This window comes from Thamnophis elegans, chromosome 15, assembly GCF_009769535.1.
Source record: "Thamnophis elegans isolate rThaEle1 chromosome 15, rThaEle1.pri, whole genome shotgun sequence".
NCBI lineage: Eukaryota > Metazoa > Chordata > Lepidosauria > Squamata > Colubridae > Thamnophis > Thamnophis elegans.
Genome location: NC_045555.1, coordinates 48,881,080 through 48,898,565, shown reverse-complemented (window position 1 = coordinate 48,898,565; position 17,486 = coordinate 48,881,080). Strand labels below are relative to the sequence as shown.

At 35.7% G+C, this 17,486-nt stretch overlaps 1 protein-coding gene across 1 annotated transcript in view; it reads left to right on the top strand.

The window, feature by feature from the left end:
- INPP5A (inositol polyphosphate-5-phosphatase A) overlaps nt 1-17,486 on the top strand; it is a 232,977-nt gene that overhangs the window by 87,894 nt on the left and 127,597 nt on the right. Inside the window, 1 exon segment of the mRNA XM_032231735.1 lies at nt 548-635. Coding sequence (XP_032087626.1) covers nt 548-635 — 88 coding nt within the window.

The following is a 17,486-nucleotide window of genomic DNA, read 5'->3' as shown; positions in this document are numbered from 1 at the left end:
GCTACTTTATGCTATAGTACTTTCCATTTTGAATGGATCCTTTTTCTGATTATTTTACCTCTGCAGAAGAGTAATTGTATTCCACTTCAAAGTAAATTAATCACCACAGGTCTTCTGTCTAATGTGGTTTGGTGGTAATTTATTCTTGGAGTATAATTTTTTTAGACATACTTTTACCACATAAGTGAATTTAAAAAGAAATGTTTTTCCCTCTGCTGAAAAAGGAGAAACAGCGCCCTCTCCTGAGCACTGGAGAGAAGGGCCCTCTCATTTTCATTACACTAAGATTCCTTTTAGTGGAACATATTTGAAAGGTGCCTGCAAAGACGCATGGCTTGACTTGTGAAGGAGAACTCAACAAATAAACAATAGAATAGCAATTAATTAAATGCAGCAATTTATTTCCATTGTACATTTGTAACTGATTTCTCCAGTAACCTCCCCCAAAATAAGGGGCTGTTGATATGTTTTGATTTTTCGCACACAGTTCCTTAATATTTCAAAAGAAATTTACTCTGCACATTTTCTTTTTAATTTTGTTTTCCAGAGAATTGCTATCCAGTGATGCTATGAAAGACTACAACAGAGCCCGGGTTTATCTGGATGAAAATTTCAAGTCACAGGAACACTTTACGGTACATTTCCTGGCACACTTTTTATATGTTATAGATGATTTCACTTACTCATCTTTACAAAAGGTGGCCTTTGTTAACCTTTAGATACAATTCCCAGTAATTTTGGTCAAATGTTGGTCAAATAAATTCTAGGAGTTGCATTATTGGCATATATGGAGAAATATCGTTGAGGAAGGGTTACGTAAGATTTTTAGAGTTATTGCAGGGCAGAAGTATAGTGTATTTAATTTGCAACCGCAAATGCATTTAATAAGAGCACTCTAGATGTTAGCTTTATTTTTAAAAAGACAGAACAGGCATTAATAAAAGCTTGTAGCAGCAGTGTGATAATGGCTGGAGATAATACTCCACATAAAATAGATGACTTTACAAACCCATATAAGTAACAAAAATTTCAACTATGATAACAAAAAGCAGGCCAACATCTCAATCAACCAGTGAGAAGCCATACCCAACCAGGCATCACATAAATACTACTCATGGAATATCCCAAAACACGCCATCCAGTGGAGATCCCTGAGGACGGGCTCCAGCCCAGGTGTGAAAGCTTAGAGGACTAAACCTTTGGTGTCCCGGTGATTGACCCAGATTTAATCCTGCGAAAAATAATTACACATTTCAATTGCTTTCTAAGATAAAAACCATCACATGATAGTTAGATGCTAGTAATATATTATGCATATTATCATAAAATAATCATAAAAATACAAGTTTACATAATTCTAAACCAGAATTGGATGCTGTCTGAAATCTTATCACCACCATTCCCGAAGATTTGAAGTCATGGTTATAAAGTCAGAATTGTGGGTTGCTTGATTATAGATTGCTGTTGTGTTTGCACTGAAACTCCACATATCCTCAATAGAGCAACTGTCTCACTGACACATTCTCAAAAATAAATAACCCCACAAAACTCCTTATCGGTCAAATAAAAAAGAAACCAAATTAAAAATTGTAAACTAATTGACGCAGTTTAAGAATCAGAAACTACCATATCTTCCCACAAATCCACAAGCAAACCCTAGCTATGTAAACAGCTGCCTGTATTCATCCTGTCCCCAGGCTTATAAGAACGTTAAAAATGACTTATCTTCTTAATGCCATTTTCATTTTTCTCAGATCTCATTCTGTTTGTTGCCAGGTTAGGAGAATACATGGTAGTTGTTCAGATGTTGATTTTGGACTATGTTCAAGTGCCAACTCAGTCATGGAGTCCCGGGTGACTTCAGGCCACTCTCAATCCAGTTGCTTCCTAGTCTATCCACTACTGCTTTGTGGATGGAACGAGGAGACCTCCAAGCATTCCGTGCTGAATTTTCAGAGATAAGTCGTGATAAAAAGGAAATGAATGAATACTTGGTTTGTGGGAGAGAGTATTTTGTTTATAAACATCTGTGTTATTGTCATAGCAGATAAGAACTATATGATATAATGAACACAAATGTGACTTGGTGGAATCAATTTATTTGAAAACCTGAACACTGAAAGTAAGAAGGGAAGAGTACATCAACCAAATATCACACACAGTGAACTAACAGAAATACATATGTAATGAATGCTGGAGATGTCTCACTTTCAATATAAATGCCCCTACAGTGATGAATTTCAGTACTTTAAGCTAATGTGACCTTTAAATAAGCCAGGGATTGTGCTGTAGCATAAAATAACATTACCTTAAAATCATGTTCTCCTGATTGCAAAAAATTCTAAAGTTAACTTTTGTTAGATTAATGACATTTGAGCAATATTTGCAGTCAGGCTTGCCTCAATTAATTGGCCATTAACTGAAAAAAGAAATTGAATTTATCTTGTATATAAATCCTGTATTATTAATGGCTTTCAGAAAATTCAGTGTGTTCCCAGAAATGGAAAACACATGCTTGATCTTGATGAGTGTATTATCTGTCAGAAGGAAATTTTCTAAATATAATAAAATGATTCAGGAAGACTGGTATAATTTAATTTAGTACAAGAAGAATTGAAATATTTGATTAGTTCATTTTAGATCATTTTACCTCTTGGGCTGGGGGTGGGGGGGTACATTTTCTTGACTCCTATCCCCCCCCCCCCAGCCTCTTGTGCTGAGCACACTTTCACCACGAGGTGGAGCCAGGATATTACTTTTACACACAACTAAAGCTTCTTGGTGTGCAAATTATAGCAATCAGCTAAAGGATTTGGTTGCTGAATATTCCTTTTGCAAATTTGGAGAAATTCAGAAGAGTGTATTATAAATCTGGATCTGGTTTCCTGTGCCACATTTGGTTTCCAATGGTGACTGTCATCAGTGGAGTAGATTACTCTTCACTCCAAATCTCATTTTTTGCATGCATACACCAATTTACTATAGAGAGTGGAAACATTGAAAAGATAAGTCTTCTGCCTCCTTTCTGTTCATCACCCCAACTAAACATCTAATATTTTATTATTCTGTTTAAAATAATATTCTCTTTCTAAAACGAACCAACAAAAATATACAAACTATTTAACCAGTAGATGTAGTAATTTTGTATATTTATTTATAAATATGGGATTGATATTTAAACTTTGTAATTTGAAAATCTAGCTGAAGTTCTATTTGGTTGCATTTTTGTTCTGTGCCATTTTTTTTTGAATAGAGGTGATTCTTTTCAGTCTCAAAGAATAATTTGACTGTTATCTCTAAGTCAAAAACATACTAGGCCAGTTTAGATGACAACTTTATTTGAATGGGCATAGAAATTGTACCTCTTATTCCTATCAACAGTGCTCCCCCTCTTCCTTTGGATGCATCACCTTAGTCGGATTTGCTTTTACCTACCAGTAGTTTCAATTGGTTTTATTTCACACACGTCAGTTTTCAGGAAATGCCAGTTCTGAGCCTGTGCATGTTGGATTGGAAGAAGCCCTTTCAGGCAGCTAGTTTCTTTGTTATGTCTCTTCGTTATCCTTTCCTTGAAGCCACTTGCTTGAGTATCTAACTTTATATGAGTTCAAAAGAGATACATTTGCCATCAGTTAGGCATGCAAAACGTCTTTGAAAGTTTTCAAAAATTCATGTGGCAAATCATTGTTGGAAGTGACTGTCCCCCATTTCCTTTCATTTAGTGACTGTAAACTTTTATTTTAATTATATAATATGTATGTATGTACACACATGTGCATGTAAACATACTTCAAATATTTAATTGAGTTTTTTCAGCAAAAAATAATATACTGAATACAAATTTCAAATATAAATACAATTTTTCCTTATATGTTTTTTTCTAAATATCATATGTTTGTCAGTAAAACACATAATTCTTTAAAAATAATTATGATGCTAAGAAATCCTTGACATTACAACAGAAGCCTTTTTAATAGCTTTTCCATTGTGAAACCTGTTGACAATTTTTTGATATTAATAAACAGTCTACTAATCCTCACTGACTGTCTTCACTCCCACTTCCATTTGATTTTGGGCTGATATGCAAAACCAGGCATGGTTTGCAAACCATTTATAGTTAGCATTTTGTAGGAAACAAATAACAATGTTTTCTTCAAGCCATGGTTAAAACAAATGTGTGCTTTGGCATAGTCTTTATCATCAAGTAACCTTACGAAACTGTAGCCTCTTTTTCAAAGTGCAAATGTTTCACCTCCATATGAATATCTATGGCATTGGCATGTGGAAAGTTTATTGTTAAAGGTACATATGAAGCTGCTGTCTTTGCGTTGTTTGCAGAACTAATTGCAAAGTTCTTTTGATCTTTCTGTGTATAACAGAGCACTAGCAAGAATCACTGCATAATCTATATACAGAATGTACATGCAGAGTAACATAAGTAAATATGTATATGTGTATGTATGTGTGTGTGTGTATGTATGTGTGTATACACACAACACACATACACACACACACCATTCCAAACTGCCCAAAGTCTTCTTTTTGATATGGGTTGAGAGGAGGAAATATAATATTTATTAAGGCATAAATGGAGATGCTACTCCAAAGACGCATACAAAACTTCACGTAGGATTAATATGAAAAAGATCCCTTCCTGATCTTTCTTGGTTGATTGATATTACACTGATTATTTAAAAATAGCTTCAGTTGTTTAGAAGAAAGGCAAAAACTCTATAATACTTTAATATTTTCTTACTGTGGATCTCCCCAAATAATGATGCAGACCTACGCACGTTGTTTTAATCAGTGATACAACTTGAAAAGTAAAAGATGAAAGAATATTATGGTTCAATTATAGAGAATACACTGTATATAAGTCATAAATTAAACTGTTGGTAACAAATCACATTCAGGTAAACAGCTCAGAAAATACCATGAGCCCAACCAAAGATTTTGGACCTGAAACATGGGAAGAAACAACATTTAGTTAATTTGCTTTGAAGTAACATTACACTGTTAATTGGTTAATTATTCTCAAATGTAACCTCTGGAGTAATTACATTGGAGCAAAGGGGAGAAATGAAGGAGAACAGAAGAACAACCTGTGGCGAGATTAAGGTATCGGGCTAAATTTTAATACCCTTGGTCTTATTTTGGCATAGGCGGATTCAGCCATTCTAGACTGAACTCTATGACTGAAGCGTTCTTTATTGTTGCCTGAACCTAGGCAGTTTTGACATAGCCAACAGGTTACAGATAGTCCTTATATAAATGACTGCAACTGGGATTGGGAATCCCATTGCTAGGCAACGTATCATTAAGTGAGGCATCATGGGACTGCACCTGACTTACAACGTTCCATTGCAGTCATTAAGCAAATCACCCATGGTCATCAGGTGAGAGGCATCAAGTGGCTGCACTTGTGACTTTACCACCGGCTTCTTCATTGGTTTTGTCAGAAGTCAACTGTGATGCCTCCAAATCATGACTGCAGGCCGTTGTGATGGTCATGACTGCAGGCCAATTGTGAAGCATCCAGAGCTTCATCATGTGACCATGATGGCCATACATTTGATGACTGGTCATAAAGCTAACTTTTTAAAGTACTATGGCAACTTCAAACAGTCACTAAATAGGACAGTCATTAACCAAGGGCTGCCTGCATGGGATTAGTGACAGAATTTGCATTAAAATCTATCAGAAAGAGACTTAATTGGGTTTTCATTGTATACATATTTACTGTAAAGTAAGTGCTACTAAACTAAACAGACTCTACTTTTACATCCTGCTGTTATTTTAAAAAAAAAAAAGTTTTATAAAAAAGAAAGTTTCCTGTGGTCTCAGAGGAAAATATGGTAGGAGAAAGCAGCTTGTCTTGGTCTATGTGTACCCATAGTATCCTCTGATTTCTGTGAAATTTAAGTACAAACTCAAGGTCTTTTAAAAATTTCAGCGTAATGCAGCAGTGATGGAAGTAGAAGAAGAACCTCTTGAAAGGCAAATATTAGACTAGATAAAGTTGTCTTCTTGGAATAGGATTGTGTCTCCAATGAAAAAAATTGCCAATGCATTTGCCAGTAGACATTCAGCTAATTCATAAATTAGAACACTGTGTCTTGTTGGATGAATAGCATGAATGCTGTTTGGTGTTATGAACTCTTGGGTATATTAGAGCTTTAGAACTATTGCATTTACCATAATGAAGTATTAATGGCAGAAAACAAAGCCGTGCTTCAGTCTATATGCTCTTTTTATATTAAAATCATAAGACAGTCCAAAGTCACATTTTCTCTTGTATAATTTCCCCCCAAAAAACTTCAATAATGTGCACCAAATGAATTTAACAGATATGCTGATATTTTAAATAATGTACCTATTATCTAGTTAGAATTTCACACTAGAAGCATTAATTCATAACATTTATTTACGGATTTATATTTCTGTCTCAAAAAGATAGTAATCTTCAACATTACACAGTATTTGTGAAACATATTCTAGATCGATAACTTGTTGATATAACTTGTTGATGTAACCATTTCTTAGACGTAAGCCCCATTGGATTCAGTGAATACAGTCAATATAAAAGGTAAAAGAAGATAAAAATTTATAAAAACACAGTAATAAATAACAAAAAATACTAATCATACCTAGTAACCAACTGTATATCATATATAGAATGAATTAAATAAATCGAACACAGGTTCAATTTCTGTAAATTTGCTCTAAGATCAGAATACAAGGGGATTATCAGGTAACAGTATGCATGGTGTTTGGTGAATCACAGATGTGGGTATTTCATTAATTACATGGAAGTGTTGCAGCACCAATTGGAAAAAAGATTTTCTCTGTAGTATTCTGTTTGTACACAGATATGTCTTGATCAGATCTTGGATGTATGTGTGTTTATTTATCATAAATTAAATGTAGCCTATGGATGAATGATCTTTTCTTAAGAAAAGGTTTGCATCAATAAAACATTCTGCAATTTACAAAGTCCTGTTTTGCATTATGAATTTAATGTGTATGAGGTTTTGCAGCAAGTTTTATTACTTCATTAAAAACAAAAGGTAACTTACTTCCTAACTTGTTTTATTTTAGCTGTTTGTTCTTTGCCTTGAATATTGAAATGCCAGAAATACTTATTTTGTTCTTTTGTTAAATTTAACAATAGTTGCAATGTACAACTCAAACTAGACACTCATTGACACTAAGAAAATGTTTTTACTTAGATGTAGAGGACTTTCCAAGTGTCTATTGATCAGTGTTCTCCAACAGCATACAAATAATGTGTCTAATTTAACTGGCCACATGGAGGAATATAGGAAAAGCATTACTTATCCCCTGAAAGGCTTAGAATATCAATAGGAGGACACAACATTAATGACTTTCCTATACTGCAACCTCAAAAATGGCTAAATGAGGAAGAAATTATGCATTTGTTTTCCTATAATTTTACCAGTTGTCTTGTTTTACTGCAATGCTAAGGCGTTACGAGTGAAATGTCACACTAAGATTTCTTTCCTAACAATTTGTTTTACATGCAATCTGTGCAGCTTTCCTTTCCCTGCCCCCTCCCTTCACAAGGCAAGGGGGAAAAGATAGTTCATAATAGAGCCAAGTCATGGACTCTCCTATGTGAGTACTATGGAACTTACAATTATTTGAATCACAGCTTTGCAACTTCCTGACACCTTTTCTCCCTGATCAGCCGCTAGAATGCCTAGAACAGAACACGGGGCAAACATAATGTATGCTCTGCTGTATCAGGTGGAAGCGACAGGAAAGCAGATCATGGCTTTTATATAAAATGTCATTCAATATAAGAAACTAAGAAAAACACGTGGACATTATCATATTGGGTATTTTTCACTTTCAGTTCTGCATTTCCTGATTTTAGCGAGAGGCGTACCGGATACACACGACATGATTACATAATGTTATCTCTTGCAAAATGTTAATAACAAAACAAACAAAAAATTTCATGGAGACTTGAGCAACTTGAAGAACCTAAGGCAAGGTCAGCTGAAGAACAAGCAGGTCAAAAACAGCCTGAAAACAAGATGGAGAATAAAGAAATCGTGATAGTAATTGAAGAGCTGAAGCAGAGGGTTGTTGCCGTTGCTGAAAAGATGAAAAGATATGAAAACCGAGTAACTCAATTCAAGGAAAACTCACAGTTCAGAGCAAATCAGCACCAGTTTTATAAGAGCTTAGAAAGTGGAGATGGAGTAACAACAAATGAAAAGCCTGATAAAGAGAAAGCTCGGAAATTCTGGAAGAATTTTTGGGGAAACAACAAGAAGCCCAACAGAAATGCAAAATGGATCAAACAGATTGAGGATTCTATTAAAGTGCATAAAATGGAAGATGTGAAAATAACAAAAGAAATGGTGCAAAGAAAGTCAAGAAAAGTGAAGAACTGGAGTGTACCTGGACCAGATGAGCTCTGTGGCTTCTGGTTAAAGGCACTTACAAGTTGCATAAAAGATTGGCAGCCCAAATGAACCAGGTCTTAAAACACCTGAAAATGATGAATGGATGACAACTGGAAGGACATTTTTGATCCAAAAAGATAAAGAAAAAGGAAAGGATCCTGGAAACTACCGGCCAATCACCTGTTTGCCAACAACATACAAGATCCTTACTGGTATCATTGCAAACCAAATGTATGGATACTTGGAAAGAAAACTTGCTTCCTGTAGAACAGAAAGGATGCTGCAAAAATTCAAGACGAACAAAGGACCAACTGCTGATTGACAAACTAATCCTAAAGAATTCAAAGAAAAGACGAACCAACCTGTTCATGGCTTGGATAGACTATAAGAAAGCATTTGATTCAGTTCCCCATAGCTGGATCAAGAAATGCCTGAAAATCTTTGGTATCAGCAGCAACATACAAAAATTCGTGGAAATTTCAATGAACCTCTGGAAAACGAAGCTTATAGCTAATGAAGAAGTACTGGATGAAGTTGAAATTAAACGAGGCATTTTCCAGGGAGATTCCCTTTCACCCCTACTTTTTATCTACCACTGACAATCATTTTGAAGAAGATGAACTATGGATACGAACTTGCAAAGAAAGGACTGAAAATTTCGCACTTGGTGTACATGGATGATTTGAAGCTGGTTGGTAAATCAAAAGCTGAACTGAATTTATTAATTGAAAGCGCAAAAGAATTTAGCCAAGACATTGGTATGCAGTTTGGAATTGACAAATGTGCAACAATGGGAACCAAAGCAGGCAAGGTCATAGAAGATGATGGAATAGAACTTGAGAATGAAGAAGTGATAAAGGGAGTAAAACCAGAAGAAGGCTACAAGTACTTGGGGATTTTAGAGGCCTCTGACTTAATGCATAATAAAGTCAAGGAATTAACTTCAGCCAAGTACATTCGACGAATTCGCAAGATATTAAAGTCCAAATTGAGTGGAGAAAACATCATAAAAGCCATAAATATCTGGGCTATACCTGTGATCCGATACTCTGCAGGAATAATTGACTGGACCCAGATGGAGTTGGACAATTTGGACAGAAAAACAAGGAAGCTTATGACAATGAATCATGCTTTGCACCCTAAAAGTGATGTTGACTGATTATATCTACCAAGAGCAGAGGGTGGTCGAGGACTCCTACAAGTAAAACAGACCATGGAAGAAGAAAAACACAGCTTGAATGATTACGTCCAGAAAAGTGAAGAACCAATGATTAAGGAAGTAATAAAGGAGGCCTTTTAAAGACAACTAAGTCAAAAGCTGAATGTAAGAAAGAAGTAATTGAGAAGCGAGCTGAAAATTGGAAAAATGAAGCTATGCATAGCCATACTTGAAAAGTATTGAAGGCAAAGCTGACCAAAAGCTAACTTGGAACTGGTTAAGATCAGGAGCACTGAAAAAAGAAACAGAAGGCTTTATTTGGCAGCTCAAGAACAAGCCTTAGCCACAAACTACATGAAGGCAAAAATTCAACATGTTACCACCAACAGCAGATGTCGCCTCTGTAATGAGAAAGACGAGACAGTCGACCACCTGATCAGTGGGTGCAGCAAAAGTTCACAAACTGACTACCTACAATGCCATGACCGCGTTGCTAAGATCATTCACTGGAAATTGTGCCAAAGTTTGGATTTGAGTACAGCAAAAACCACTGGGACCATCAGTTGAGAAGGTTTTAGAGAATGAGAAAGTCAAGATCTTGTGGGGCTTCAGAATTCAGACTGACAGGCACTTGGCCCACAACACACCTGACATAACAATAGTTGAAAAGAAAAAAGTATGATTCATTGACATTGCAATACCTAGAGATGCACGAATTGAAGATAAACAGCAAGAAAAAAATCACAAAGTACCGGGACTTGCAAATTGAAGTTGAGCGACTGTGGAAAAAAATCGTGTATTGTCCCGATTGTAATTGGAGCCCTTGGAGCAATACCCAAAGGGCTACCTCGTTATTTGGAAATTTTAAATTTATCAGACTTGAACATTCTGATTCCACAAAAAACCTCCCTACTTGGAACAGCTTATATCCTCCAACGTTACCTTAACAGATCCTAGGTCCTTGGTTAGGACTCGAGCTGTTGAGCTACCAGCTAGCCCCAAAGGCTGTGAATCTCACCAAAGATTAACCACATGATGATGATGATGATGATGATGATGATGATGATGATGATGATGGAGGAAAACTGAAGGCAATTGGCGAGGAGCTACCTAGTTTCTGTTTATGCAAATGGATTAGTTCAGTAGATGCTATGGGAGCGAATTGCTTAAAGAAGTGGGATAGTTACACAACAATTATTTATGTTGCCCAGGTGTACAAAGCATTATGGAATTTTATCTTCAAAATAATCCTGTGAGGTACATTAATCTTAAAGATAGTGATTGGGGGGAAACAATTTGAACTTCATGGTTGGGTTGAGATTTACATATGGATCTCACCAATCAGTCTAAATCAGTCTAACTGTCCCATAACATTAGCTTTTGAATGAAAAAAATCCCATCTTTATTACAGGGTGTATCTGCTTAATATATTAGGGTCTAAATTGGTAATAGAATGTAGCCTTCCTATAAAATTACATTTGTCATTTATTTCCAAGTCCACTTCAAACAAAGTAGGGATAATCATTGGTTTATAGAGTCATGCCATTTTAACCAACACTTATATGGATAACATGAAATACAATAAAATTGGACAGTTGCAAAAGATTTTAAAAATAAATCAAGTATCAACATAATTATATATTTAAATTGCAACTCCTTTCTTAGAAATTCATTGGACTGGCCCTTAATATTAAAAATGACTAAGAAAACTAGCATCCTTGCATTAAAATCAAATATTATATGAGATTTCACTATACTATTTCTATTTCTATGTATATTTCAGAAGTATAGGTACATACATATTTCAATGGGAAACCAGCTGGTTTTATAAGCACTCAGTTGAGGAAGGAAGAGTTCCTTTTCTGTGTTCTAGATTGTTCCTATCTAGAAGATTGTCTTGGTGCCCTTCAAAAGGTTTGGCATACGTATCTGGAGCATGCATAGAACAAGATTATTGCAGTATTATGCATAGAAATCACATAAAGAGAAAGAAATATGAAATGCAGATGGTAGCGTTCAACCCAGGGGGAAAGGTCATATAAAACTAGGAACAAACTCTGTTACATCTTTTAATATATGCCTTTTGAAATAAAAATGTGATCCAAATGTGTAAATAGGAGGAATCTATTCAAAGCTTTACAGCTGAAATTCTACAGCTACATTGCCACTACTAAATTGTCCAAGACAGGAATAACTCCTGTTGGGCTGTTAAATAAGAAGAGGATAGCTCTAATCTACTTTTAGATGAGAATATTTGCATTACATTGGATATTGCAATTTTTTTTAAAAAAGTGCATAAAAGATAACTGAAATTATCAGATGCTCTTTTTAAGCTTCAGGCAGATTTATATAAAAAGCTTATTCTTAATATATTAACAATATAATATTGGATATTGATTTTCTTTGCCATTTTCAATATTAAGCGTCAGTCCAACAAATTTCCAACAAAGGAGTTGCAATTTAAAATGCAATTCTGGTGTTTGAGTTATTTTTAAAATGTAAGCAAATAAAAGGAATTGATTCAGACATTATTTTTTTGAATTTCTAAAAGAAAAGAAAACTTTTCTAACTTCAAAAGGAGAGAGTAATTTTACTTCATGCTAACCTTGAATTTCTTTGTGATATCCACCAAGGTTTTGTTACTTTTTATAATGGCAGTTCTACAGACTTAAATCCTGCAGTGGCATACCCCTGCACGGATGGCTAGCGCTGTACGCTGATGTGAATGCCTTCTTTTGACAGTTTGCTTTTCAAAGTGAGCTCCTGGCTAATCCCTTGGCTAATACGGTGCATGAAAACAGGTGATACCCTGATAGCTTTTAGACATGCGTGTTTTTAAGGTCTGAAAGAAAGAAAGCTTGGAGATAATGAGATTTATACAGTAATATGATTTTAAAGACACAGTTTTATTTTGTGAACCTTATTTAAGCATTTTGAAAATTCTACTTTATAAAAATAGGAAATGTGAAAAAAATATGCTATATCTTTCTCAGGATTAGTAGAAATTAGCGAACTGGGTTATCTCAGTCTTTGCATTAACCAGTTTAAATAGTGCAAGCTAGATTTAACACTTTCCTAAAAAAGTGTACTTCCAATGTGTTTTAAAACATGTACATTGTTAATTAAAATATTTATGATCGCATCACCTGTGGTAACTAAGAAAGTTTCAGAAGTGGTTTGCCATTTTGTTTCATATTGGTGAAAGAATTCAAACTTAGCAGAATTTGATATTAAAATATCTAGCCTTGTTTTCTGTGACAGAGTTATCTGTCATAGATTTTTAGATGTTTCTGGCTGACTGACCCCAAATGTTAAAACTACTCCGAGTACGAAGAAAATTGTATCGCCAGGTGCATTCCAAATTTTCCATTTGTCAGATAATTTAGTCTAGAATTCATTGAAGGATAATGAGGGTTTCAGACGTATTAATTTGCAGAACATCCAGTTGGGGAAGCTTGGTCTGTTATACTTGTACCACCATATTTTCTGGGGTTTAGCGGTCATTTGAAGATGCTGTTATTCATTAAAAAAATGGCTATTCATATACTAATCAAATGTACCTGATCATTATTAGTATAGTTTTCCTACTGGCCTACAAATTTTCTTCAGGAGCAAAGTGATTGAAAAGCTAGTGGATTCATTGCTGCGGATTATACAAAAACACACAGCTGCAATTCTTTCCATTGGCCATAACTCTGCATCCCTTCATGCTGGAAAGATGCATCGGTATATGATATAAACATGATATATGACAACACAGAAATTAATTTATTTTGCTCCTCCTTTATGTGACGTTTAAACTGAAGTTGAGGGATTGGAATTAACATATCAGAGCATCTTTCTAAGTGCCACATTTCCCCAACATTCTAATTTTATATTGCGTGAGCAATTGTATTTAGATACCGAGCACTTACTACATAAAATGTTAACATTAACAAAATGAATTGGTATCATAAGAGTTTTCTTTGTGTTTGTTGTAGTCTTTTATTTGTTGATGTCTACGTCCTTCTTGACTCCCTGAATAAGTGTTACTTAGCTGCCAGAAAAGCACCTAATTTTCTGATGAAGAGAAAGCGGCGCATTGGTGGGGCAAAGATGCCAGGCCAGGTGATTTGCTGACTCTTCCTGACTCTCTCTCTCTCCTTCCTCCTCAATTCTTGCGATGGAGAGAAGCCACTGGAGAGCCACATGGGTGACGGTTCTTTACTGCAGAAGATCCCATTTTCCATTCACACGCCCTTTCTCTCTGTGGCTTTTTTAATATTTTGGGAAATGTATGGGGGGAAAATGATAGCATTACAGATGTTGCCTAGTAAAATATGGAGCGGGGGGGGGGGTTTAAAAAAAGAACCAAAGCCTTCATGATTAGGACATCTGCTTCATAAAACAGATTGTCTCTTTTTCCCCTTTTCTCTCCTTTCCCATCCTCCCCCCCCCCCCATTTATGTTGGGCGAAAGACAGGTCTGATAAAGTGAGAGGAAAGAGATTGGTTTTCTAAGGGCACCAGGCCCTTCATGATCAGCTAAATCACAGGCTGTCTCACTCCCTGGCTGGGTAATGACCTGCTCCCTCCACCATGGCACCTGCACCCCCCATGGGACATTATGATGTGCACCTAGGCAACTGCAGGGGCCCACACTGAAGGTGAAGCTGTCATATCGATCTTTTTAGCTCTAAAATATGAGCCACTTTACTCTGCTCCCTGATGCTGTGATGTGAAAAATAATAACTTGGATCCAAATTAAAATATTGATCTCTGGATGGTGTTGAAAGTAAATAAACACTTCCAAAGTTTTCAGGTCAGCCGAGAAATGGTATTCAGCAGTAAATGTGTCGGCGTGTCAGAATCCAGGGTTCTTGATCTGTTTTTCCTTCTGAATTGATTTTTCATTATTTACTTCCTAAAAGTGTTGGAATTTGGTCCTCCACTGCTAAATCCCAGTCTTCAGGCAAATTATTTCTTTGGCGCTTCTGAGGTGCTCCTAATCCACTCGCTCATTGATTGATTGATTTTTGACTCAATAAACTTGCATTTACCCTTGCTTTATTTAAGGCTTCTATCATAATTTTTTCTACATTTAGGCCTGACTTTTTATTTCCCTCTAACAGATGAGCTGACATTGAACTATCAAACATGTGGGGAAACAATTGCCACAGGGTTAATTTTATTACTAGCTCCATGCATTTTAAGTAGGTGTTGGGTATTTTCCACTCCCGACTGATAAATTGCTGCTGAACCACTAAAGCTTCAAAATGAACGGGAGGAGCACAGCAACTACAACAAAAACCCACTTATATAAACGTATTGCAAAGCGAACAGGAGGGGACAGTTTTTTATTATTTAATGTTCAAAGAAAGAGCAGGCTTTCTGTAATAAACACTTACTGTAATGTTATTCATGCAGTAAAGTGAGTGAAAGGGTTGCATGTTCCTAACAGAGCATGAGATAGAATTCTGCAGTTTGATTTCAGAAGTATTTTATTCTTCGTAAACAATCACGCTCTTGGTTCATTTCTCTCAGCAAATATTTCTTGAAACAAAAACATTCTCATACGTTTTTCCTAATAAATTCACACAAAATGATTTTAGTGAAAGTATGTTATCCATAGTTTCTTATCCTGATCCTAAAAGATGAATTCTGTGGACCCATGAATAGGAAATGTCAGTAATTACACAGGACAACATTTTTTCAATTTTTTTGGCTTCTTGAACAACTTTTGGTGATTATGATAGAGCCCCTCAAACTGAACACAAATATTTCAGAATGAGGCATAAAATTATCTTCTAATGGCTATAATGTATGTAATCACATAATGTTCCCCCACATGAGGCTGCATGAGCTCAACAGGGCTAAAAGTGTTTTGATGGCTGATTTCTGTTTGTGTTCAGTGTCTGATGCATCTTCCTGTCCAACAATAGTCATCCACCGCTGATGTATTCCGGTAATCTTGATAACCATTGTTCAATGTGGCAATCTCCTGATGGAAACTTTCACTGTGTTCATCATTGACTGCATCTAGATTTTTGGGAAATAAATTCAAATGTGAATGCAGAAAATGAATGTAGTTTGTTGCTCTCTAATTGGGAAAATTCTCAATATAATTTGAAAGCTTTCCAAACAATTTTCTCTGGCCCCACTAACAGAGTTTCAAACGTCTTGTCATTGATGATGTATCTGATCTGCAGCCAACAAAAATGCCTTCCTTAATCTTGTCACCAGTTATTCTTCAACATCTGTTTCGAATAATGCAAATCTTCCTTGTTCATCGCTTTCACAGAATTTTTCATCAATCCAAGTTTTATGTGAAGAGAAGCAAAGGTTTTATCATTCATTCATTCATTCATTCATTCATTCATTCATTCTATCCTTGTCAGGTCAACAAGTGATTCATGTGCCACATTATCCTGTTCTTGAACCAAATTCTTTCAGAGTTACATTTTTTAAAGTAATGTAACTCTTACATATGTATCCAAGCTAGATTCCAAGCACCAGAGAGATTACTCTTAGATCTCTACACTTACTCCAGTTTATTTGTTGTACTGGATGTGCTTCAACAACAGTTCCATGTTTTTGTATGTTTCTTTCATGTGTGCAACATAGTCAACAGAAGGGTGTACATTGCCACTATGTAACAAGACAGCATGGAGGCTTAACACTGATGAATCAATAAAGACATGCCATTCTAGCATCTTCTAATTTAAAGAAAAAAAATATTTGTTTGTTTACACACACACACACACACATATACAGACACACAAAAATTGCTATAAAACGGTATCTGATAGATTAAATTACCTGTTATTTTTATTTTTAGCAGCCAAAAATCTATAAGATACACTCAAAAGTGTTCAAGAAGCAAAATCTTAGTTGCAATGTCCAGTGTTATCCATGTTTTTAGGACTGATCCTTGATGATGTTGCTAGTATCTGTTGCAGTGATCATCTAATTGTTTTGCTTCCTTTCCTTCTCTGCAGATCTCGGGCTTTCCTCAAATTACCATATGCCATCTATTTTATGTTATATCCAGAAAGGATCTGTGCTTGCATCTATACTTGGCTATTAGTATGTTGTAAGGAAGGAGTCTTAGGGCCTGGAGCTGCATTGAATTTCCTTATTCTTCAGCACTAAGCTGCGTATCTTACTAATTAGGTTACATTTTCAAAGATTTATGTTTCTGCAGATACATTAAACATTACCTTAATATTTTGGGTCCATTCAAAACCTTTAAACGTTGAAAGAACTTGTAATGGAAATACATGCCATTAATTTTTATGGGTAACTGCTGGATTTTGAAATGTGGAAGGTTTGAAGGTTTGAAGGTTTATTTTATTTATACGCCGCCCTATTCCCTGAGGGACTCAGGGCGGCTCCCAAACACAAAGAAACTACAACAGAAAAGGTACAGGGGAATTTCATTGTAATTCTATCAACCCCCTAGGGCCTTCTCCTTGTATATTGAGTACCATTTATTTGTTTGTTAGACTTAGAGCTACTTCAACATGTACCTCATCTGCCACAAGAGGAAAAACAATACACTAACAATACTTAATCAGTGTTAATCCCATTGCACTTCAAAATCACTCTCCAGTATAGACAGTTGTTGGAAGTAATGTCCTTCTGGGTTCAGTTCCAGTGGGGGAAAAGACAGTGGAAACATGGAGGCTGCTTGGAAAGATGGTTTAATGATGAACAGGATTACATGGCTTGAGTTCCTGAGCAGAAAAGGGCAGAGATGTTGAGAATCCCTGGTTTTATGCCGCCTTTGGAGCCCCACCTCTGTTTCCTGTTCCTGTGTAAGAATTGTATTCTGATTGGTTACTGTCAGAGGTCATAGCTAGCTTTGTAGGTTTTGTGCTAAGTTTGGTTGAAGCTTCATGCGTGGTGATGTAA